The 24,197-nt window shown below is 46.0% G+C and overlaps 1 protein-coding gene across 1 annotated transcript in view; it reads right to left on the bottom strand.

The window, feature by feature from the left end:
- SDK1 (sidekick cell adhesion molecule 1) overlaps positions 1–24,197 on the bottom strand; it is a 982,297-nt gene that overhangs the window by 259,528 nt on the left and 698,572 nt on the right. The window contains exons 12-14 of the mRNA XM_017533779.2: positions 22,476–22,578; positions 19,835–20,011; positions 8,727–8,863 (exon numbers count right to left, since the gene is read on the bottom strand). Of these exons, the coding sequence (XP_017389268.1) occupies positions 8,727–8,863; positions 19,835–20,011; positions 22,476–22,578 (417 nt within the window). The remainder of the gene's footprint in view (positions 1–8,726; positions 8,864–19,834; positions 20,012–22,475; positions 22,579–24,197) is intronic.

The raw sequence follows: 24,197 nt of genomic DNA on the forward strand, positions 1-24,197 counted from the left end.
TTTAAAAACAGGGCAAAAACCTGTAAGAATACTCATTTTAGGCTTGAGAGTATTAAAATACCCAAACACAAAAGTAATGAATGAAGTGACAAAGGAAACCATCAATAGATTTAACTACATAAAAATCAAACACTTCTGTATGCGAAAAAGTAATGTACAAAAATTAATGGTAAAAGCAAACTGAAAAAATCCTTGTCACAAATGACAGAAAAAAAACCCTAAGGCCTTGGATAGATAAATGGGGCAAAGGAAATGAACAGACCATAGCAGAGAAAGTGCACAAAGCCAATGCAGAATGGGTTCAACAATACTAGCAATCAAAACACAAACTATAACCACCATCAGAAGACCTGAAACTCAGAACCCTCAACCTTCTGAATGAAGACACAGGAGAATATCTGCAGAGTTGGAGTAGAAAGATTATTCAAATAATTTCCTTCTAGATAACTTGTATTAGTGTTGCTATCTTGCCTTTGCTGGTGCCCTGAAGGCTGTTTGCCTATTGGTTGATTCAGCACTGCTGAGGCAACTCAGGAGGGAGATGTTGGGGTCAGCACCCCCATAGGAGGAGATGGAGACAGCCCCTCTGGGGGAGCGGATGGGGACAACTGCAAGCAGAGGAAGGCATGGGGACGGCACCCCCAGGAGAGGAGGTGGGTGTGGCGCCCCAAGGGGAAGAAGATGGGGTAGCACTTTGAGACCAGAGTCGATGCCTGGGGTCTGGTGGGTCAAAGGTAAACCATGGACAAAAGGAGATGCTGAGTAGGAGCTGACCAGGCAAAGGCAGAGCTGGCAGGATTAGAGTGAGAATTCTCAGACTCGCTGAGCAAAGGTGCAGTAGCACTAAATATCTGGTGTCCTCAGGGAATCTGGAGCAATGCCTTGTTGCTGAAGCAAGAAAAGCAGAGTGGTGAGTGGCTAGAAATAAATCTGAGAGGCAGGGGGTGGTCAGAGAGTAAACAGTGCTGCTACCAGGCTAAGAAGCCTAGAATCCCCTCTTCAGGGAACAAAAGCGTCTATACAGAGGGAGTAAGGGTGGCAACCTGGGAGGACATGGGCGGGGACAAGGCTTTGGGCCATGTCTGCAGTACCAGCTGGTGTGGGGAAGCCTTTCTGCCCAGCTCCAGTGGCAACTCCTCTGAAGATCCTCTGGAAGGCTTTAGGCAGGGGAGATTGCTTGGTCAGGTTCCTGCATTACTGAGCTCACTTTGGTGACTCAGAGGAGGATGGATTTGAGGAGCCCAGATCTGTGGATGACACGGATGAGGCAGCAGCCTATTAGGCTCAGTGGTGGCAGGAACAAAGAAGGACAGAGCAGTGGATCTGATAAAAATGCATGAGGTAAACCCCAGAAAATTGATTGATTTGTTGGGGGACAATTAATGGTGAAGGAGTCAAGAATTACCTTATGTTTGTCTCTTTTTTTTTGAGACAAGGTCTCACTCTGTCGCCCAGGCTGAAGTGTCTTGGTGCAATCATGGCTCACTGCAGCCTTGAACTTGTGGGTTCAAGCAATCCTCCTACTTTAGCCTCCTGAGTAGCTGGGATTATAGGCCTGAGCCACCATACCTGGCTAATTTTTGAATGTTTTTGTAGATAAGGGGCCTTGCTATATTGCTGAAGCTGATCTCAAACTCCTGGGCTCAAGTGATCCTCCTGGCTCGGCCTCCCAAAGTGTTGAGAACACAGGTATGAGCCACTGTGCCCAGCCTTGATAGTATTTCTAACTTTGAGGAGGAACAACTTTGGGGGCAGATGATGAGTTCTATTTTAGAGAGTTGGAGTCTGATAAGCCCACGGGACATGGAGGTGCAGATGTCTGGAAAACATTTGGTTACAAGAATCTGAGGCTCAGAGAAGAGGTCTATGTTGGAACACACATTAGGGACTTATGACATGTGGGTCAAAGGTAAACCATGGACGAACACAAGATCTCTAGGAATGGCATGTGTGATAAGAAGACCAGCAAATGAGTGAGACAAAGCAAGGAATGCCAAAAAGTATTCACCTTTTAGGGGCAGGAGGGGAAATAGAGTCTTCAGTGAGTCAGAGAAAATGGACAAGAGAAGAGAAAATAAGAAGGAAGAATGAGGAGAAAGACTTAAGCCAAGCCCCAGGAACAAAGAGGTCTGTATGGGGGGAGTGACCAAGAGCATTGCCTGCAGAAAAACTGAGGAGGTGCAGACTGAGCTGCGCTCACTGGCTGTGTCCTTTAGAACAATGACAATATGGCTTTAGGACAGGAGAGGAGATGGAACCAGTGAGAGGCGAGGAGGTGCAGAGCTCACTCCTTTGAGGAAGAAGAAGCCAGGAGAGAGAGAGAGCTTTGAGACAGAGTGTAGAGAGGGAATAAATATGGAGCCAAGTCCCAGAGGAAGGGCTGGGGGAGGAACCAAGGGCTTGGGTGCAGGGCTGGATTTTGACATATGCAGGATTGTGGTGATTGTTTTTATGCTGTGTGCTTTAAGGAATTTCTAAATTTTTACTAATGAGCATGTATAACTTGAATAATAAAAAGTACAAATGTATTTTACAATTTAGTTAAATTTAAATATTACAAGGTACAATACAAAATCACAATTATGAACACTCATCCTATTAAAAAACTAACAGTAGGACTGAGTAGAATGAAGGATTCTGAATTTTTAATGTAAGTATGTTAGTTACCTACAAACCATTTACCACAAGACACACAACAGCAGGTGTTAAGATTGAAAAAAAACGTAAGAAAAATACTTAATTTTTCTTAATCACTGGCAAAAGGCCACCATCCTTCTATTTCAGCAGTGGGATGCCTTTGCCCAACCCTGTGGAAAACACACGGGGAGCTCAGTTTGAGAACCAGGATGGCTCCTCCCAAATACCAAGGTTACCATGGAAACCGGTGGCAACTGTTGCATTAAAGAGTATCTGCATTAAAGAGTATCTAATTCCATGATGCAATGCCGATTCACTCATGTTGAAGAATAAATTTTTAAGAAGGCAAAATAATGGCTCTAATACAAATAGAGAATCAACATGTATCAAAGAATTTTAGTTAACTCATTAATTTATGAGGGAACCAGTAAGATGTTTCAACCATATCAAAAGAGAAAGCAAATAGCACACAACATATTGATAGTGCTAAAACGAATTTATAAATAGATGCAAAACTGGTCAGTATCTGCAAAGCAATAGCCAGTTATATTCTACAGGACAAAATTTGCATTTCTGTGGAAAAGAAATTTGCATTACTCAAAGTGCCTTACTATAAGATTTCTACAATTTACAGAGATAAGTAACCCAAGACAATGGAAAGTGCGGGCCCCTAGCGAATCTGATAGGCCTGGGGGTGCCAGGTAAGACACCCAGTAATTCTTTTCATGGCCCAGTGTAAAGTCTTTCACAATTTTTACCTGACAGTCTCCCTCCAGGGGATCATAATAATCTCAAAAAAGATCATTCTTGATCACACTCAGTAAGCATTTTAGACAGTGGGCCAAATGCTTTTATTATTCAACAGAATTCTCAGCCTGGTCACAGGGTTCCCACTGTCAAGCCATCAAGAATCCCTGTACTCTCTCTCAATGCAGGGATCCCCCAGGCTTCCCTTATCTGCCACCTGGTCTGACCCTCTGCCCTCCTCAATCCACCAGGTGGGTACCTTGACACAGGCCCAAGGACACCACTGCCCCTCTTTGAGCCCCAGACACCTGGGGCAGAAGAACCACCAAAGTTCTCAGAGAGGCAACCCCTGGATGCCTGCAGAGGGCCATGTGTATCTTCTATCCAGAGATGCACCTTGAGTCCAGTGCATGGATGCAGGCCCAGTTTAAGCCCCAGGCTCTGCTCCATAGAGCTCAGAAGAGTCTCCCCTGTAGTGGCAGAAACGTGGTTAGGGCAGAGGCTATCAAATGCCTGCCTCACCCACTAAACCACGTGAGTTTGGCCCCTGCAGGATCCCTGGCTTCCAGGAGAATGGCATCCCAGTCAGCCTGCCAGGAGGAGCTGGCTGTGGAGGGTCTCCTGAGTAGCCGGAGGGATAGGCCTAGTAGATGGCGTTATTTAGTACTGACCACTTGCACATGCTGAGTGTAGGCCAAGTGCAATTTCCATTTTAGTGCACTTGCTGCTAAGCTCTTCTTTCTGGCTCTAATTAGCCAGCATGTTCAGCTGCTTCTTCAGAGCATTTGTTGCTAATAAAAATAAAAACCAGACCATAGGCCCAGATGATGGTGCTGCTCTTCCTATTTGCCATGGCAGGAAGATGTGGACCAACCAGCTGGTAGCAGCACAGGCTGCTTCAGCCAAGGTCACAGGCCTCCTTTACACAGTGGAAATCAGAACAGGCAGGAGGCAACCATGGTACCCACTCTAGATGCTGCATGCCACGATACCCACATTCCGGGCTCTGAAGGAAAGAGAGCTGGGAATGTCAGTCAGCTCCAGGACAGGCCCCGTCAGGAAAGCCAGAGGGTAACAGGGACAACTGATGTTCTCTGTCTCCTTCTGAGTGAAATAAAGCAGCCGAACACCTATAGAGCCATTTTGTGTGTGCCAGGCACTCTGCTAGTGTCATAGCACAGGGCACAGAGTCTGACACATGGACCCTGCCCCCGGTGAAGGGGTTCATGGTCTTGCCAGAAGACAGACACCAGCCAGGAACTGTGATGCACGTGCTGAAAGGGAAGTGTGTCTAATGGTATGGGAGCCCTGAGGAGGGCAAAACTGTATCTGCCTGGGTGTAATGGGACATGCAGAAATGATATCCAATCTGAGCCACCAAGAATGAGTAAGAACTTTCCCAGATAACACCCTTGCACACCACCAGCAATGCCCCAGCCCCATCTCATGAGCAGCTATTTCCTACCGAGCCTTGAGTCCTGGCACTGAGGGGCCCTTGCTGATGCTGTCCCTCGTTGCCAGCCTGGCCCAGGTCTCATGTCACATCTTCTTTGAAGACTTTCTCTGACTTGCCTTCTATCCAGTCACATTACTATGTATGTACCTCACCGGGAATGTGTTATGCGGGGGCTGCATCAGAGCTTCTGACCGTCTCCTTTCTGTTCACAGTGGAGACTGATCATGTCAGCTCTGCACCCAGCACCTAGCACTCAGAAGAGTGCAGAGCAGATGCCCAACCCAGATTTGCCGTTTTAATGGCTGGCTGGATAGTTACACATGAAACCTGCTTCTCACTGAGGCGAGAGGTCTGGCTGGAGGAGCCACTCATGCCACGAGCTGAGAAGAGTGCTGCCGGGGCATTCTGAAGCAATGCCTTCTTTCACAGAAACTGGGCAAGGTAGAATGCCTCTGTTTTGGAAGACTGTCCATGACTATAATTTTCAGTCCATCACGAGGGGACTCCACTGGAGAGACTGATTTCACCTCGTTTGCTGAGTACCTACTAAGTGCAAGGGATGAGGGACACCAAGACAAAGGAGACACAGTCCTGAAGCCCAAGACCACAGTGCCCGATAGGGGCTGTCTTTAGGGTAGATTCCAACCAGAATTCAGACAACACCAGCTCTGCTCCTGTCCTGCTCTCTCCATCCAGATCACTGTCAAGTCCTGTTTTACGTGCAGGCAGCACAGCCATGACATCCTTAGGAAATTCTTCTCTCCTCTCAGAGGTTATCTGAATCAGTAACACCCTGGCCTTCCCCCTTTGGTCAGAGCCATTGAGTGGAAGCTAAGATGGCCACCTGCATGCAGGCTGGTTTCTGTCCTGCCCCATCTCTGGGAGGAAAGAGTCCAGAGTGGGAGTCGGAGAGGCCCCACAAGAGAAGGAGGGGCCTGGACTCCAGCCCGAGAGAGGCCCCTACAAGGAAAGAGGGGCCTGGACTTCAGCTCCAGAGATGCCCCCGCCAGGGAACAAGGGCCTGGACTCCAGCCTCAGAGGTGTCCCTTCAACGAAAGAAGAGCCTGGACTCCGGCCTCAGAGACACCTCGGCAAGGGAAGGAGGGCCCGGACTTCAGCCTCAGAGATGTCCCCACAAGGAAAAGAAGAGCCCGGACTGCAGCCTCAGAGGTGACCCCTCAAGGGAAGGAGGGCCTGGACTCCAGCCTCAGAGATACCCTGGCAAGTTGGAGAAGGGCCTGGACTCTGGCCCCATTCCTAGGTGGTACCCAGGACTGGAGGGTGTAACCTTAGAAGCCCAAGACACGGAATAACATACTGCCTCTGGGCCCTCCCTTGGTGAACTGGCTTGTGTGGTGCCCAACTCAAATAATGGTTCTTCAGATTCACAGCATAGCTTCCTCCGCATCCACACAGATTGACGCCCAGGTGTGGCCTCTCCACGAAGCTCCACTGCAGTGTAGGATGGGACACTCAGCTCCCCAAAACTCCTCTGTGGACACCTAACACTCATGATGAGCACTGGCTCTGGAGTCAGGCAGCACAGGGATCCCATCTTCCCCTCCCATCGCCATGTGGCCCTGGGCAGTGACAGTGACTTGCAGTCTCTGCACATCCATTCCCTTTGCTATAAAATGTGAATCAAATGGTGTGGCTGTGGTGTGAGCATGCAGTATCAACAGAAGGGAACCTCTACCAGGAGAGGGTGAGAGTGTATAAAAGGTAATTAGGAGAAATGAAGTGAGTTATGTCCATAATTGCAGGAGGTGTGTCCAGGCTGGTGTGAGTTGGGAAGAACCACAGCAGAACCCAGACTAAACCTGCCCACAGAAGTAAGCAGCACCAGGGACCCACAGGGAGCTGGGTCTCAGGGGATGGTACCTGAGAGTGCACCACTCCTAGCTGACCTGAAAACAGGGTCCTGTTTAGAACACCAGTGCCATCAGGAGACAACCACAGGCCAAATAAAGTTGATCATGGTAAGAGCCACGATACCTGCATCTGGCTCTGCCCCGGGGGAGGCCCAGGGAAGGAGACCCTCATCTGGAATAAAGGATGGCTGATGTGGGTTGGCTGTGCCTCCACCCAGATCTCATCTTGAATTCCCATAAGTTGTGGGAGGGATCCAGTGGAAGGTAATTGAATCATGGTGGCAGGTCTCTCCTGTGCTGTTCTCCTGATAGTAAGTCTTGTGAGGTCTGAAGGTTACTGTAAGGGGGAGTTTTCCTGCACAAGCTCTCTTCTCTTGGCTGCCACCATGTGAGACGTGCCTTTCACTTTCCGCCATGATTGTGAGGCTTCCCTGACCATGTGGAACTGTGAGGTTTCAATTAAACCTCTTTCCTTTGTAAATTGTCTGGTCTCGAGTATGTCTTTATCAGCAGTGTGAAAAGGGACTAATACAGATGGGATAACAGAGGGTGGCCTCCAGCTCGGGTATTAGAAGGTTAAATCGGGCTGGTGTACTGGAGAGCATCTTTGTGGAGGTAATGGGTTTTGTACCGTGAAGGGTAACAATCTAGTCCTGTGGGTTTCCAGGGGAAGGAACAGGCTGTGAGATGAGATGCTTGGCCCATTGAGGGAGTCTACATCAAACCCATGTTGATTTTCATGTGACCCATGTGGCTGACCGGTGTGGAAAAGGAGCACAGTAGCCTAGGGTGAGCCGAGGCTGCAGAGGGAGGGAGATGTTTGGCTTCTATACTGCACGCAGCAGAAAGCCCTGCAGGACTTGTACAGGGAACTGGCCTGGTCTGGGGATATCTTAGGAAGATCAGTATTGCTGCAGGTAAGTAAATGGTTTGGAAAAGGAAACGGAGCCGGCTGGGAGGCTGGTGCAATGGTCCTGGTGAGAGGTACCAGTGGTCCGAGGCAGAGAGGAAAGAATCAGAACCCTAGTTAATAGACTGAGAGGACTGCTGGTGCTGGGGGTGTGTGGCGAGGGGTGCTGGGGTCCATGGAAAGGAATTGGAGACTATTCCTAGGCTTCTGGCAGAGGAATACAGAAATGCAGGGTGCTGGGAGCAGAGATTAGGGTTGCTGCAAGAGTGAGGTTAAAAAAAAACATTAAAAAGATGCAGTGGAAAGAAGGTAAGTTGGAGAGGTCTGTGAGACAACCCAATACAGATGTCATGTCACTGAGCCCCATAAGTGATCCTGGAGGCCTGGGTGAAGGATATAAATATTTCAGGCATCAAGGGAAATAGGCCATTTAAAATCACAGGAATGCATGCGATTTCCTAGGAAGAGATTCGATGCAGAGCAGAGAGGTGTGAGTGGGTGAGCACAGTCGGGGACATGTCACCCAGCCAGCTGGGAAGAGAAGGGAAGAGGGGCTTGTCGGCTGGAGGAAAGCCAGGGCTGTGAGTAGCCCACGGAAGGAACATGTTTCATGCAGAAGAGTTCCAAGGACAGTGCTAAAGGGACAGAGGGGTCCTGGAAGGTGAGTCGGGAAAAGGGTACTGAACACTTGGCACCACATCTACACCAGAGAAAACTTCCCACAGACATGAGCTGTGGTGGCAGTGGTGAACTCTCAACTCACAGGGGAAGGCATTACAATTTAACCCACTTCCAGCTCACCCTGGGAGTGACACTATGCAGAGCTTTGCTCAGGGAAGCCTGGTGTGCACGGCCATCCCTGGGGCCCCAAATCCACTCTCCCCCGAGGGCCCCTCTAACCAAGAACTTCTTCCCTTCCCTCTCCCAGGCCCTGCATGGCCTTTTCTCTTTCCTGAAGGGCAGGCTGTCTTTGAAACCCCGTAAAGCATTACACCATTTTACTAGTTTTTTTTTGGTCTGACCCAGAAGAAAAGGTTAAGGACATTAGGTGCACACATGAAAATCTGATTATCATCCATGGTGACAGTTTCATTTAGCTACTTACTGTTTTCAGACAGCTCCACGATGTAATAAAGAATAGGACTGTTTCCATCAAAGGGCCGGACCCAAGAAAGCACCACGGCATGGCTGTGGGAAGAATTAGGGCTGGCCAGGAGGTTCTGAGGTGAATGAGGCAGTTCACTTGAATCAAACAGGATGAAAGGGAAAAAGAAGAAAACAGACATCAGAATCCATGGTTAGCCTCACTTCTTATGTCAGACAGTCCTGGTGTGTCATGTTTTAGAAATGAAGAACATAAAACATGTCCCAAGCACAAATGTTAACTCTCTTCCCCCCAAAAAGGACAAACAAAACCCAACTTCACCATTCACAGTGTTACTTTGTTTTCTGATCATAATTTGATTGAATCCTTATGCTAGGTACCAAAACAAGGATGGAATGGACGCTGTCATGTAAATGGGTAGAGGTGACGCAGACGTTTACACATATGTTATTTAATTGAGAAAACTTGGCCAACGATTTGTTTTTACAACTAGAAGCCAGTAATGGAAACACCATATACACAGGAAAAGGCCTGGTAAATTTAATGTGAAAGTTTCCAACCCTAGCCATTTGGAGTTATGAGCAAAAGTGCCCGTATGTATCCTTAGACAACATAGTTGCTACATTTATTGACAGCATGAGGTTAGATTGTCATTATATCTTCTGTTGAAGTTACAGGGATTTGGGGGAAGCACTTAAAAGGAAATGTGGTGAAAATCACTAACTAAAATCCCATGGAAATGGCAAATAACACATCAGCAAGGCTATAAAATGGAAATGTAATTAAACCAAATAAATTCTTTAAAAAAGTTACTAGTAAAAAAAAAGTTTTTACTGGGATTTACTGGTGACAAAGCTGCAAAACCCTACTGTGTGGTTTCTACCAACACTGACTCTATAACCTTAAAACCATCAGCTACCTGGGCCCTGTATTTAACTTGCACGTCTCCTGAATCTGGAGCAGGACCCCGTTATGGGGCTGTTCTGGATGGCTGCCCCTCCATAAAAGCTCCAGGCAGTGCCAAGGAGAGGGGATGCTGAGTGTGACCCAGCTCACCCGCTAATTAGTTTTTGGTCTCTTGGGCATCAATTACTGCTGAACCACACAGGTCAGAACAAAAAGCCATAATTATACTCAATACTTTTAATTTTAAAAATGTACTCATTACATTTTGAAATTTATTAAGCTGTGTTGTGCTTTCGGCTACCCAAGAAAGCACAATCCATGCACAATCCACTCTCCAATCCATGCACACCATTTATAAGCAGACTAATATTTCTAATGTAGACTGCAACTATATTGTACCTTAGTGAGATAGAGAATAAATGTGAGCCCAGAATTTTGTCTTGTTTTCTTTTTAATTGTGAATTAAGTTTAAAATCAGAAAAGGAATTCTTCATTTATTTTATTTATTTTTTGTATAAATGGGGCCTGACTATGTGGCCCAGGCTGGTCTCAAACTCCTGGCCTCAAGCAATCCTCCCACCTCGGCCTCTCAAAGTGCTGGGATTATAAGCATAAGCTGCTGCACCTGCGCAGAGCTGTCATTTCTATTTGAGTTCTCCGTAACCAAATCTCCATTAGAGGTGGAAATGCCAGGATAGAAACAGCAATTCTACTTCTCCCAAGCCCCATTTCCTATTTCCCTGACCCCCAATCCTGAATTGGTTTGGTCTGAAACCAAACCAAAGTTGTTGAAATAGTCCCACCTGAAAAGAAAATACAAATAAACCTGATAGATAAAGCCAAATAAAATGGTTTATCATAAAGAATGTATCTGATTTGGAATGGAGCTTCTAAACCCTAAGTTTCCCGAGTGACTGGGATGGTTTTCGTCACCACGGTGCACCTCTCAGAACACAGCTGAGCTTATCCTTCTGGGGGGACTCATGATGGTCCCCCAGGTCCTTCCAGGATAGGTCTGGCCATGCTGGGAAGGCCAACCATAGGATTAGAGGGTTGGGGATTTGAGCCAGTGATGGCAGCCCAGTCTTCAGGTCTCGGGAGTGGAGGAGGCTGGAGACTGGGTTCAACCATGCAGTTAATGATTCAACTCTGGGAGACTTGGGGACCTTGAGGGTGGTAGGAATGCAGGATTTGCCCTGGGTCACAGAGAGGCCAGACAGGGTCATGGGGAAATGTGCTGGTCTGCACAGAGAGACCAAGAAGGAGCTTATGTTCACCATTTCTGGGATGTCTTTTTGACATTGACTCTCGAACCCCAAGGGCAGCTCACTGGAAGCAGTTCTGACAGATTGGACAAAATGTCAGATGATAATCTGTAATAGTCAGGATGGAAGACAGACCATGAAATTCAGGGTGGGTTAGAGGCTCAAGGAGCCAAGCAGCTTTGCAGACACACAGCAGGAGTTAGGGAGAAGCCGGGGCAGGAGGGTGTTCAACAAGCTCAGGATAAACCTTGCAGAACAGACATTCTCGGCCCAGGCGACCACGCTATAAGATGTGGACAGGCTCCTAGGAGACAATAGGAAGAGTGACCTGTGGCCCCTGACAAGCTGCCCTGACTCTACACACTTTATCTGATGGCCCCAAGGGGGTTACATTTGATCAAATTCTAAATTATAAAAGTGTCTTTCCTATAGTGGTGAAAACATGGGGTTCTTGTGCTTGATTTCAAATTACGCTTCTCTTAGCCCAAGGTGAGAGTGCACACAGAAATGACCCATCTTCCAGGTGGGTAGACCGCCTTTGTCTTGGGGCTGGAGTGCTTTGCAGACACTCACTTAAATGTAGGCCACTGGGAAGCTTCTGTCCTCCTGGGGCCAGCTCCCATGGTCCCTGGAATATGCTCACACGTGTCCCTCTGTCCTTCTACCCCCTGTCAGAGCTGCTCTTTCTCAGCTAGGATGTGATTCTGGTCAGAGTGGTTTCTGCTTTCCCTTGTGCCAGCAGACCACAAGCAATGGATGAGAAGGATCTACTAGAGGCAGGCACACTGAATAGCAAAAATGGTCACAAGAGCTTGAGATTAAGGGATGTAAAAAGATTTTTTAAAAGATTAAAAACAAATAACTGAAAAAGCAAACTAGTCTTGAGGCTTAGTGTAGGTGCCAAGAGTTACCAGCCCAGCAGTGCCAAGTACCTCAGTGCCCATGATGTGCAGAGAAGCACTCAGCCTTCTCTGCTACTGTCCCACGAACTCACTCCATTGGCTCAAAGTCACACTTGGTGTGATGGCCCAATGCAAAATGTGATTTTTCCATACATCACAGGACTCAAGCATTGGAAGGAGATACAGATGTTTCACAGTTCCAGCTTCTACCCTCTACAAAAATCCCTCTATAATATCTTTTGTCTTCAGTATTACCTGTTTCATAATGTAAAGGGCCTTGTCATAGAGACGTATGTCTCAGATATATAGCAGGGTCAGTTCCTGACCATCGCGATAAAGTGAATATTGCAATTTAGTGAGTGACACACATTTTGGTTTCTCAGTGCATGTAAAAGTTATGTTTACACTATACTGCAGTCTATTAAGTGTGCAACAGCATTATGTCTAAAAAAACGTGTATACACCTTAATATAAAAATACCTTATGCTAAAAAATGTGAACAATCATCTGAGGCTTCAGTGGGTCGCAATCTTTTTGCTGGTGGAGGGTCCTGCTTGGATGCCGACGGCTGTGGACTGACTGGAGTGGTGGATGCTAAAGGCTGGGGTGACTGTGGCAATTTCTTCAAATGAGATAGCAGTGAAGCCTGCTGCATCCATGGACTCTTCTTCTCAAGAAAGATTTCTGTGTAGCATGCAATACTGTTTGATAGCATTTTACAGAACTTCTTTCAAAATTGGAGTCAATCCTCTTGAACCCTGCCACTGCTTTACCAGCTAAATTCATGCAGTATTCTAAATCCTTATTGTCATTTCAACAATGTTCACGGCATCTTCACCAAGAGTCGATGCCATCTCAAACCACTTGCTTTGTTCATCTTTAAGAAGCAACTCCTCATCTGTACAAGTTTGATCATGAGATTGCAGCAATTCAGCCACATCTTCAGGCTCCATTTCTTTTTTTTTTTTTTTTTTGACACAGAGTCTCGCTCTGTCACCAGGCACCAGGCTGGAGTGCAGTGGCACAATCTTGGCTCACTACAACTTCCGCTTCCCGGGTTCAAGCAATTCTCCTGCCTCAGCCTCCCAAGTAGCTGGGGCTACAGGCACGCACCACCACACCCTGCTAATTTTTGTATTTTAGTAGAGATGCGGTTTCACTATGTTGGCCAAGATGGTCTCAGTCTCTTGATCCACCCGCCTCAGCCTCCAAAAGTCCTGGGATTACAGGCGTGAGCCACCGCGCCCAGCCTTCAGGCTCCACTTCTAACTCTAGTTCTCCTTCTGTTTCCACCACATCTAAAGCAACATCCTCCATGGAAGCCTTGAACTCTACCCTCATCCATGTGGATTGGAATCAACTTCTTCCAAACACCTGTTAATATAGATATTTTGACCCCTTCCCATGAAACACAAACATTCTTAATGGCATCCAGGCTGGTGAATCCTTTCCAGAAAGTTTTCCATTTACTTTGCCCAGATCTTTCAGAGGAATTATCATCTATGGCAACTATAGTCTTATGAAATATATTCCTTAAATTAATGAGACTTGACAGTCAAAATTATGCCTTGATCCATGGGCTGCAGAATGGACATTGTGCTAGCAGGCGTGAAAACAACATTCATCTCCTTGTACATCTCCATCAAAGCTCTTGGATGACAAGGTACATTGTCCAAAAGCAGTAATATTTGGAAAGGAATTTTTCTTTTCTGAGCTGTAGGTCTCAAAAGTAGGCTTGAAATATTCAGTAAAACATGCTGTAAACAGATAAGCTGCCATCCAGGCTTTGCTGTTGCATTTACAGAGCACAGGCAAAGCAGATTTAGCATCATTCTTAAGAGTCCTAAGACTTTTAGCATGGTGAATGAACATTGACTTCAACTTAAAGTCCCCAGCTGCATTAGCCCCTAATAAGAGAGTCAGCCTGCCCTTTGAAGCTTTGAACCAGACACTGACTTCTGTTCTGTAGCTAAGAAAGTCCTAGATGGCATCTTCTTCCAGTAGAAGACTGTTTCGTCTACAATGAAAATTTCTTGTTAGTGTAGCCACTCTCATCACTGTTCCTAGCTAGGTCTTCTGAATAACTTACTGAGTTTCTCCATCAGCACCTGCTGCTTTATCTTGTACTTTTATGTTATGGGGACAGCATTTTTCCTAAAAATTCACCAACAAATCCATGCTAGCTTCCAATTTTTCTTCTGTAGCTTCCTCACCTCTCTTGGTCTTCATAGAACTGAAGAGAGCTATGGCTTTGCTCTGGGTTAGGCTTTGGCTTAAGGGATTGTTGAAGCTGGTTTGATTTTCTCTCCAGACCACTCCAACTTTCTCCACATCAGCAATAAGACTATTTTACTTTCTCATCATTTGTGTGTTCACTGGTGCACTTTAAATTTTCTTCAATAACTTTTCCTTCACATTCACAGCCTGGCTGTTTGGGGCAAAAGGCCTAACTTTTGTCTTGTCTTGGCTTTCAACATGCCTTCCTCACTAAGCTTCATCCATTCTAGTCTGTTTTATGAGAGATGTGCAACTGTCTTGGACACTTAGAGGCCTTTGTAGCATTATTAACTGGCCAAATTTCACATTGTGTGTCTCAAGGAATACGGGGGCCCAAGGAGAGGGAGACAGACAGGGAATGGTCAGCTGGTAGTCAGAACACACATGACATTTATGGATTAAGTTTGCCGTCTCACTTGCGCACAGTTCATGGTGTCCCAAATCAATTACAGTAGTAGCATTAAAGATCGCTGATCAGGGAATCACCATCACAGATACAATAATAGTGACAAAGTTTGAAGCACTGTGAGAATTCCCAAAATGTGACACAGAGACACTAAGTGAGCATATGCTATTGGAAAAATTGCACCAATAGATTTGCTTACCAAAGGGTTGCTGCAAACCTCCAATTGGTGAAAAAAAAAAAATTGGTAAAAACCATGTAATATCTGAGACATTCAATAAAAGAAGGCATGCCTTATTCTGGAAATATAAACTATTTGTTTTCTTTTCTTTTCTTTTTTCTTTCCTTTCCCTTTCTGAGACAGAATCTCCCTCTGTCGCTCAGGCTGGAGTGCAGTGGTGTGATCTTGGCTCATAGCAACCTCCGCCTCCTGGATTCAAGCAATTCTCTGCCTCAGCCTCCAGAGTGGCATGGATTACAGGCATACACCCACCACACCTGGCTAATTTTTGTATTTTCAGTAGAGATGGGGTGTCACCATCTTGACCAGGTTGGTCTTGAATTACTGACCTCATTATCCACCTGCCTCAGCCTGCCAAAGTACTGGGATTACAGGAGTGAGCCACCGCACCTGGCCACTATTTCTTTAAATTATAAGTTTTGGTTATTTAGAAAATGAAGCTTGTGAGGTCCTTGGCTAACCCATCAATAACAGATAAATGAGGCTTTAATATATTCTGAATCCATTTCAGAAAATCTTATCTAATGGGGATAGATTACGTTGAGGCATTACTCTGCCAACTTTGAAAGGAGATAAATAATCAGCACTGACTCACAGACAGTGATAAGCACACAGGTTGATAAATGGAAGAGGTCTCAGAGAACAATGGAAGCGAGGCCCAGTGCTGAGTCACTTTGTAATTTAAAGAGAATAGGGGAAAAATCACTGTCTGGCACAGGACACCACAGGAATATCAGAAATTAACAACAACAGAAACCCAACTGTACGGGAGGGAGATTAAGCGAGGTGTGTGTGAGAAAAACAGTTTTAAAAAAGACTCAAAAGAAAGCAATTGGTGAAATTGTGGCTGTAGGGGGGAATTGCTCTGGCAGAAGAGGATCAGATAAGTACTTTTTCTATATAAAAAGCATTGGCCCTTTAATGCACAAATGATGGCTTGGTCAAACCCATCTTCTTTGACTTCACTCTGAGGATGAAGATGATGGGGCTTGATAACTCTGGGAAAACAGTATTAAATTCTTCACTCCTTGCGATGGCTTTGTCAGATGTGGTTTTATAGAAAGAAACCTCTCCCACTGCCTCGGGGTCAAGTCAGCTCCGTAAATTGGGTTTTCTCTATACTCCAGGCTCATGAGAATTAGTCTCTGATTTCAGGAGAATAGATGAAATGCTAATTGGATCTTTAAATGATTTAACAATTAATCAATCCATAAAGCCTTAGGAGCCTGGTCCCTCTGGTGTGCTCAATACAGGAAGATGCTTTGGGGAATATGAAGTCATCCCGGAAACTGCTCCTGTCCCCATGGCACTAGCAAACTAGAGCAAAGACGCTACTAAAACAAGGGTGACCAGCATTTAATGATGACTTGTGTTGTAATTTACAGGCTGCCTCACAGAACCATCTGGAGTTTTAGAAGCCTCTTCTCTCAGGCAGGGGATGAAGGCAGAGCCCTCCCAAATTAGGGAGGATGAATTAGGGAGTCCTCCTCAGTAGGGCAAAAGACACCGTCTCATTTCAGCTCAGTAAGTGGAGTGAGGCTTACCCAGACATTTATTAGGTTCCTACTGTATACCTGGCACTGGTCCAGGCATTGAGGGCTCCACAGCAAACAGACACATCTGGAGTCTAGTGTCAGAAGGTCACAGAATGTGGTCAGAATAATGCCAGGTAAAGGGCTTGAAAGTTCCCAGCACCAGGAGGCAGGGTGCTGCTGGGAAAGGGGGAACAACATTCTTGTATGAGATGGTAAGAAAGCAGGAAGAGCTGGGACTTACATATCCCTCCTCAGTTGGCTTCCACACCAGGATGTTACAAACCTGGGTGGGTGCCATCCTCACAGCCATCCTTTGAGATGAATGATATCACGCCCAGTCTAAAAGGTGAGAGGCTGAGGCTGAGAAGTGAGGTGACTTGTCCAAAGTCACATGACTAGTGAGAGGCAAGCAGGACCTCCTGTGCAGGCCTCACTCCTATTGGCCCACTGTGGCCAGCAGCCTCGCTAGGACTGTGGTGGGTGTGAGGTGGGTGTGGGGGCCGCCCCTCCACTCAGGCTTAATGAGGTGAAGCTTAGTGCTGAAGTGCAAAACATGGGGCAAACAGACGTGAGATGAGGCCAACGGATGTTCTATTTTTGAAAAGCTCACTTCTAATGCTCCTAATTTCTATATTTAACAAAGCAGCTTTGAATTGAAGTGGAGAGGCAAAGAGAAAACAGGCTTTCAGGCTCCTTTGAAGGACACTGTTTAGCCATAAGTACCTCTCAGTCCCTTCCCTTCTGTAATGAGAGATTTTTTTCTTGCTTTCTCTTTTGGTTATCTGAGTAAATGATGGAAACATTACAGGGCTCAGTTTGAAAGCTACCTAAGAAGGACAAAATGCCCTGCCATCGTGGGTCATTATTATTATCATTCTATTGTCATTATTATTGTAGAGTCAAGCCCTGTTGAATCTAAAGACACACCACGAGGGAACACCCTTCCCAATTCATCCAGATTTGGGGTAGAGGAGCACTCACTGCATTAACAATTCATGAGGAACAACTATCTTCCTAATAAGCTCTGTAACCAGTTTGTACTTAAATTGGTTTGCATCACAAATTTGCAGAGATTTCTATATTTAGAGATGAGGTGTTTTACCATTACAGAAAGCCTATTATTTTATACATACAGCAACATTTGCTGAAAAATGCATTTTACTTACAGGAAATAAAATAAGCAAATAGTAAGGAAGATATGTAAATCAGTAGAACATAAAATTGTGCAGAATAAAAAGAATGGGCTATATTGGAAGTATGCAATATGGCTTCTGCTGACAGAGTCTTTATGAACTGCTAACACTTATTTATTTGATACTAATGATGGATGATCTAAGGTTCTCAAAGGTAGCTTTAAAAATATGCATAGTACAACAGCTCCTAGGAACTCACTGGCCGTATCCTCCAATATGATCAGAATGGAAAAAAAAATCCTCAGCCTGAGACCCAAAAGGAAGGAGGAAAGGGGTGGGAGCAGGGCTGGGCCAGGGCTTTGGGCACTGGCTGTTTGGGTTTTGGTGGAGCGACCTGAGCTTGCTTGTTTACCCATGGTGGGGAAACCAGGGCATGTGACCATCAAGGTACGAATGGCGAACAGAAGGAGGCCTGCCAATGGGCTGACACATACACATGTTCATTCATTCCTTCATGCATGCATGCAGGCACCAACCAACCCACATAAATTGACTGAACACCTGTTATATACCAAACACTATGCTGGGTACTCAAAATTCAAAACAGTGCCACCAAGATACTTATGCGCCAGGAGGAGAGGGAGCCACGAAGACATGCTTGTCCTCTAGCATGATCAGTGTTTCCAGGAGGATCAGCTGTGGGCAGGGAAGAGCTGCAGGTGGAATCCTGGTAACTGAATGGCAGGAAGTGCTACTGTGGCTGAGTGCTAAGGGCTGCATGAGCAGGAAACCTCAGGGGAAGCCCATGGATGACAGGAGCCCAGCTGCAGAGACAGTAGATGGCTGAGGTTCACTGCATGGGGGGCGAGGGCATGAAGGGCAGACAGAGCCCAGGGTTGTCAGCTCCCATGCCTGAAGGCAGGGACTGGGGGAGACCTGGCTGCCCCATGTGTACACAAAAGCTGGAGGACCCTGTGTGACAGCCTTCCAGCCACATCACCAGGACCCCCAGTGATTCTCTGGAGGACCCCCTGTGTGGCAGCCTTACAGCTGCAGCACCAGCACCCCTGTTGATTCTCTAGAGGACCCTCTGTGTGACGGCCTTGCAACGGCAGCACCAGGAACACAACCCCACTCCTGCTGGCCGATTCCATAGGGCCATGGGGACTCCTGCCACTTCATGACTAACCAGGATTACCTCTGTTGTCTAAGAGAACAAGGGGTCATCCTAGAAGGAGACAGAGCAGGAGGTAGGATGGGATTTTTTTCAGATACCGAAGGTGCCACAGGGCTTTCCAGACTGGCTGCTACACATCGTGAACCTTTTATATCCATAAGCAGGGGCTACAGGAAAGCTGTTTGTTAGTTTTCTGATTTACACATGCATGTGGCAGACACAGAAGCCATGTGTTCAGCACTCAGCAAGCATTCTTCCCATTTTTAATCCCCTCAGCTAGAGTCTTGGGATTCAGGGATCAATGAGAAACGGCTCCTATACTCAGAGTGTTCAAATCCTATTTTTAGGGAATGGTTTTATATACAGAATCTTTCCTGGATCAAAGGGGACAGGGTCCAAGGAGGCAAATCTCTCAAGATTGCCTTTGTCGAATGGCCCAGCACATCCAATGGTGGCCAAGGACCAACAGGCTGGGAATACCCCCGGAGCTGGCTGCTGCCCTGATGAGTGCTCAGTTGGGATTCTTTATTTTCAGGTTTTATTTCTGTACTCATGCACTCAGGGAATATTAAGAGGGCACAGCTTTTGCAAAGCAAATAAATACATGTGAGAAAAATAAAATTTGTTAGCATGCATTTTGGTTTCCTGGTCCACGAATAGAGAGGTGAGTGGAGGAAAAGAGACACAGGGGACGGAAGAGATCGATGGTTTCCCATCAGGGCTCTTCAGACCCCGCAGGAAGGTCCAGGTTGGAAGTAATGGGCAGCCACTTTCTGTTTCCAGGATTTCAAAAGACTGAGTAGAAAGTCTCTATTTACCCACGAAAAGGCCGCTGGGACTGAATGAAGCCCCAAGTGCAGGTGGCTTTCACGGGAACAATCTCGCCTCAGTGGACCTGCCCCAGCATTTCTCACAGATTGGAAGCTCTCAAGGACATGGAAAATTGGACTTGCTGCTTAAGCACAGGGTGGACAACAGGGACTATCAGCATAAGGTGTCCACGGGAAAAATATGACAAAAAGGATCAGCGGAGACAAAAACGAATGATCACACCATCTACACCAAAAAGGAAACTTTTCAATTTTGAAGTTGCACAAAACCACAAAAAACCTTGTCCAGATACATAGCTATTTAGCATGATGCGCTGGCCTCGGACCGCTGACTTGGCACACAAGGTAGGCGTCACAAATGTGAAGGGGCAGTGACACACTGGAGCACAGGAACGGAGATAGCTGGGAACTGGCTAATACCAAGAGTCTCGGTACTCACATCACTTCCAGCCGGGCCATCCTGGAATCATTCCCTCCTTCAGAAACAATATCGCAGGTGTAGTCGCCGATGTCACCTGACCATGTCTGGCTGATGAGGAGGGACCCGTCCTTCTCCACCACGATCCTAGATGTGCTCGATGGAGTCAGGACCACATTGTCTTTCTTCCAAACATAGCTGTGGGCCAAGCAAAGGGTCTCGAGTTACAAACCCACAGGGACAGAATCATTGGTCCTTCCTTGTCTCTTAAAAAGCAAGCAACTAACAACTTTGTGAACAGACTTTACAAACCACTGAACCCTGCTTGTTCAAAGAGTGAATTCCTTCCTCCCTCTCTCTCTCTCTTTCTCTCGTTTTTGAGACACAATCTTGCCCTGTGGCCCAGGCTGGAGTGCAATGGCACAAGCTCAGCTCACTGCAGCCTCTACCTCCTGGGTTCAAGTGATTCTTGTGCCTCAACCTCCCAAGGAGCTGGGACCACAGGTGTGCGCCACACCTGGCTAATTTTTTTATATTTTTAGTAGAGACGGGGTTTTGTCACGTGGCCAAGGCTGGTCTTGAACTCCTGGCCTCAAGTGATCCACCCACCTGAGCCTCCCAAAATGCTGGGATTACAGGCCTGAGACACTGCACTTGGTCTAAAAAAAGAGAATTTTATGACATATGAATTAAACCAAAAAATAAAAACGAAAAGAAAAGCAACCAGATACTTTGGTCATAATACAAAAATGGATGCTGAGGTTAAAAACAGGACAATGAAAATGACTGGCCCTGCCTGTCGGACTTTGTGTTTTGGAGATGAGACTCTGTAGAACCATCTGCATATCTGTCACCTGTGAAAACTGCACCTAACATTCCTGGCTCGGTAATGTTCCCAGAGGACAAGAGTATTGTCTGGACAGCAAGCAACAATTATTTAAAAAAATCCACAGACTGGAATTGCTCAACTCATGAAAAAAAAAAATCATACTTCAAAAACATATTTTCTTAAAATTTGACCATTCTGGCAGATGGTCCTTAAAATTGCATTTCATTCTCATTTAATCTATCTGTAGCAATTTTGGCACATTTTTCTTTTCAAATACAGAATCAACTGAGAGCCTGCCCAGTCTTTAGATGACCATGGGCAGGGGCAGTACTCACTGCTATATGGAATGAAAGTGCTATTTTTCTTTTCCACAATCATTTGATCGAATTTTTAAAATGTGCCCAGTTCTTTAAAGCTTTCATATTCATAAGCACAGACATTTACAAACTACTTATCAGCAATTACCCTGAGATAGAACAGGACTGATTCCACAGGAGGGAGATGGACAGGTTGCTCGCTCCCGGGCACCGCATCCATCTGGCATGGTCACTTAGGGCCTGGTGCTCCTCAGGGCAGAGCAACCCTGGGATGAGGGGCACCCTGAGAGTGAGTAATCCAGCCTCTTCTTAGGAGGGGGCCTCCCATTTAATCTCATATAACAAGCAACAGAGAAGCCAAAGGGATCGGAGGGGGTTCTTTTTGAGCTGTCAGAGTAGCAGAAAAGCAGACTTCTTTGAAATCATACTCCAAGCCATTTTGGAAGGAATTTTTTCCCACCACTAGTGTGGCCACCAGCGGGGCTCTAGGTCATCTTTCACTTGCTAGTTTTTGTTTGTTTTGTTTTGCATTTGGCACTCTTGTACCTAAACCAAACTTGGATTCTGAGCCCTGGGAAACTCAGGGGAGTCAGGTGGAGACATAGAAATTTACAATTTGCCAAACACCCGCTCAAGAAGCACAAGAGAATGGCCAAGTCTCTGCATCCCGCTGCTGACTGTGTGCCCCCAGCCGTCCCCTCTGCTCAGAGTCAGAGGCCCCGGAAAGCAGGAGGACATCTTGAGTTGCCCATTCGACTCACGCACTGCGTCCCTTCTGGGCTAAGGCCAGAGTGAAAATACTCTGATGACTGGATTGTTCTTTTTTATTTTCAAGGCTGATTCCAAAAATTTACAACTATCCTGCCTGAAGGTGGCTGCTCTTCAGGGAACAGCTCCCCAGGGACGCCCACCTGTCTGCTGCCACACCTTCACCTGGAGTCTCATATTTTGCACAGTTACTTTCCTGGCCTGAATTCAAACAAAGACAGGATGTTGGCATTCCTTTAGAGAACCCTCATGTCTGATCTCCTTCTCCTCACGTACCTTCCTGTGAGTACACCGGGTGCTGTGGCTGCCTTTCTCCCATGCACAGGCCTCTCTCCCACAATTCACAATGAAACTATCCCGAGACTAAAGAACTCCCCACTGAGAGCGGCATGGCCCCTGTGTAAACACTGCTGAATCTTAGTTCATCCCTCTGGATTCTTCTCTCACTAAGTATCAGCCTCTGACAAGTACGTTTTACAGATAGTGTATTAACCTTGGCAGGAAAAATCATGAAAAGTGGCACTGAAGTCATGAAGTGGAACATAGCTCACTGTAAATAATACATAAGGTGGGAGTGGAAAATGGGATTTGCGTGATTAATGACGGTGCCCACAACTAGAAGATGCCGTAATTAGGGACCTGCAGCTGAAATCCAAGTTCCCCCAATTCTTCCTTCTCATCTCAACTTCACTTTAGAAGCGCACAGAATATCAACAAGCCCCAAAGCACTGTAACTGATTGTGCTGACCGAAGCGAAACCCGGGGGTCATGCATGGCTCCACAGCGCAGGGTGGCTGTGGTCCCCTTGATCACCACGTGGTCCTCAGGAGGTTGGATGATAGATGTTCGATCTGAAGAAAACACAAGTCACAAATCAGATGAAATGACAAGTTTGAGAGTTTCTGCCCGCAGGGAGATGATGCACCAGTCATCTGATATCACAACCTCCCAAATTTTCTCTCATCTTGGCAGAATGAGTGTAAATGTAAGCTCTCAGAAATGCTAGGGGAGTTAAAAACAAGCAAATAAGTCAACCGTTGCAGCAAAGTAAGTCAGCCTACCCACCCGTCCTACCCACCCGTCTTTAACCTTAAATGCCATGGAAGTAAATGAACATGGGCGATCACATGCAGATGTGAATGAAGCTCTAGGCTCTTACATAAAATCTAGATTCTTTTCCAAGATGACCATCATTCTAGTCATTTCTCGTGTCTGCATGACACTTTGTGAGTCTGCCAAGTGTTTTTGCTTAAATTATTTTATTTATTCCTCAAGACAATCTCATGAGGACTATACTATTACTCTTCCCAGTTTTCAGGAAGGAAAATGGATGCTCAGAGAGGCAGTGACTTGCCCACCTCCCCCAAGTCAGTATGGGGTGGGGACTTGCAGCTTGCCAGTGTGATGGGTCACTGTAGCACCCCTACCTCTAAGGGGGAGCTGCTCTGTTCTGCTTCCAGGAACAGGGTCCAGAACTTGGGAGTTACACAGCTAAGTTCGAGGCCAACTGACCCTGCTAATGGTGAGTCCAGAAAAACATCACTGTATCTTTGTTTTCCTGGCTATGGAAGAGAATGCTAATATCACTAATATGTGTACAGATTAAAGTGGGCAAAGTGTGTGAACATGTTCTGTAAGCCACCAAAGGGTTATCCCAGTCATGCTAGTGTTGTTATAACGTTGAATTTTAGCAGATCCACAAAATTTTCTGGTGAACGATCTACAGAGATTCAGATATCACTTTTTCATAAGCTTTTCAATATCCTATGGCTCAAGGTCATTGCTGAGGTCTGACTGCAAAAATTCAAAAACTGCAGCCTCAGGCATAAATGGGTTAAATGTATGGTTATTACTTAGGGATGTATAATGAACAAAGTGGTTGACAGAGTCATCCACTAAATGGAACAAAAGCTTCTTTTTACTACTTGACAGTATAGTGGGAATTTGGATTAATTTCTTTTAAACTCATGATCATTTTAGAACACCTAACAAATTAGAAAGAGTCATTTATCAAAGTGGACACCAACTATATGATAGAAAATGCCAGACAAATATGAAATAAAGCACAATGATTTAGTTTTTCTTTAAGAATGGCATTTTAACAAATTACTCCCTCAAGCAAGTTAAAACTTTCTCTCCTCATTAGATAGCTTTATAATAATCTATGAGTGAGCATTCTTTTGCTTTTTGAATAATGAGGTTTGAGTAGTACAGATTGAGATGAAACAGAGAGGAGAAAGTATATTGGCAAGCTAACAAGTGGCAATGGGGGGATATTTGGTCCAATTCTTTTTTTTTTTTTTTTGAGACGGAGTTTCCCTCTTGTTACCCAGGCTGGAGTGCAATGGCGCGATCTCGACTCACCACAACCTCCGCCTCCCGGGTTCAGGCAATTCTCCTGCCCCAGCCTCCTGAGTCGCTGGGATTACAGGCACGCGCCACCATGCCCAGCTAATTTTTTGTATTTTTA

This window comes from Cebus imitator, unplaced genomic scaffold, assembly GCF_001604975.1.
Source record: "Cebus imitator isolate Cc_AM_T3 unplaced genomic scaffold, Cebus_imitator-1.0 Scaffold82, whole genome shotgun sequence".
Lineage (NCBI taxonomy): Eukaryota > Metazoa > Chordata > Mammalia > Primates > Cebidae > Cebus > Cebus imitator.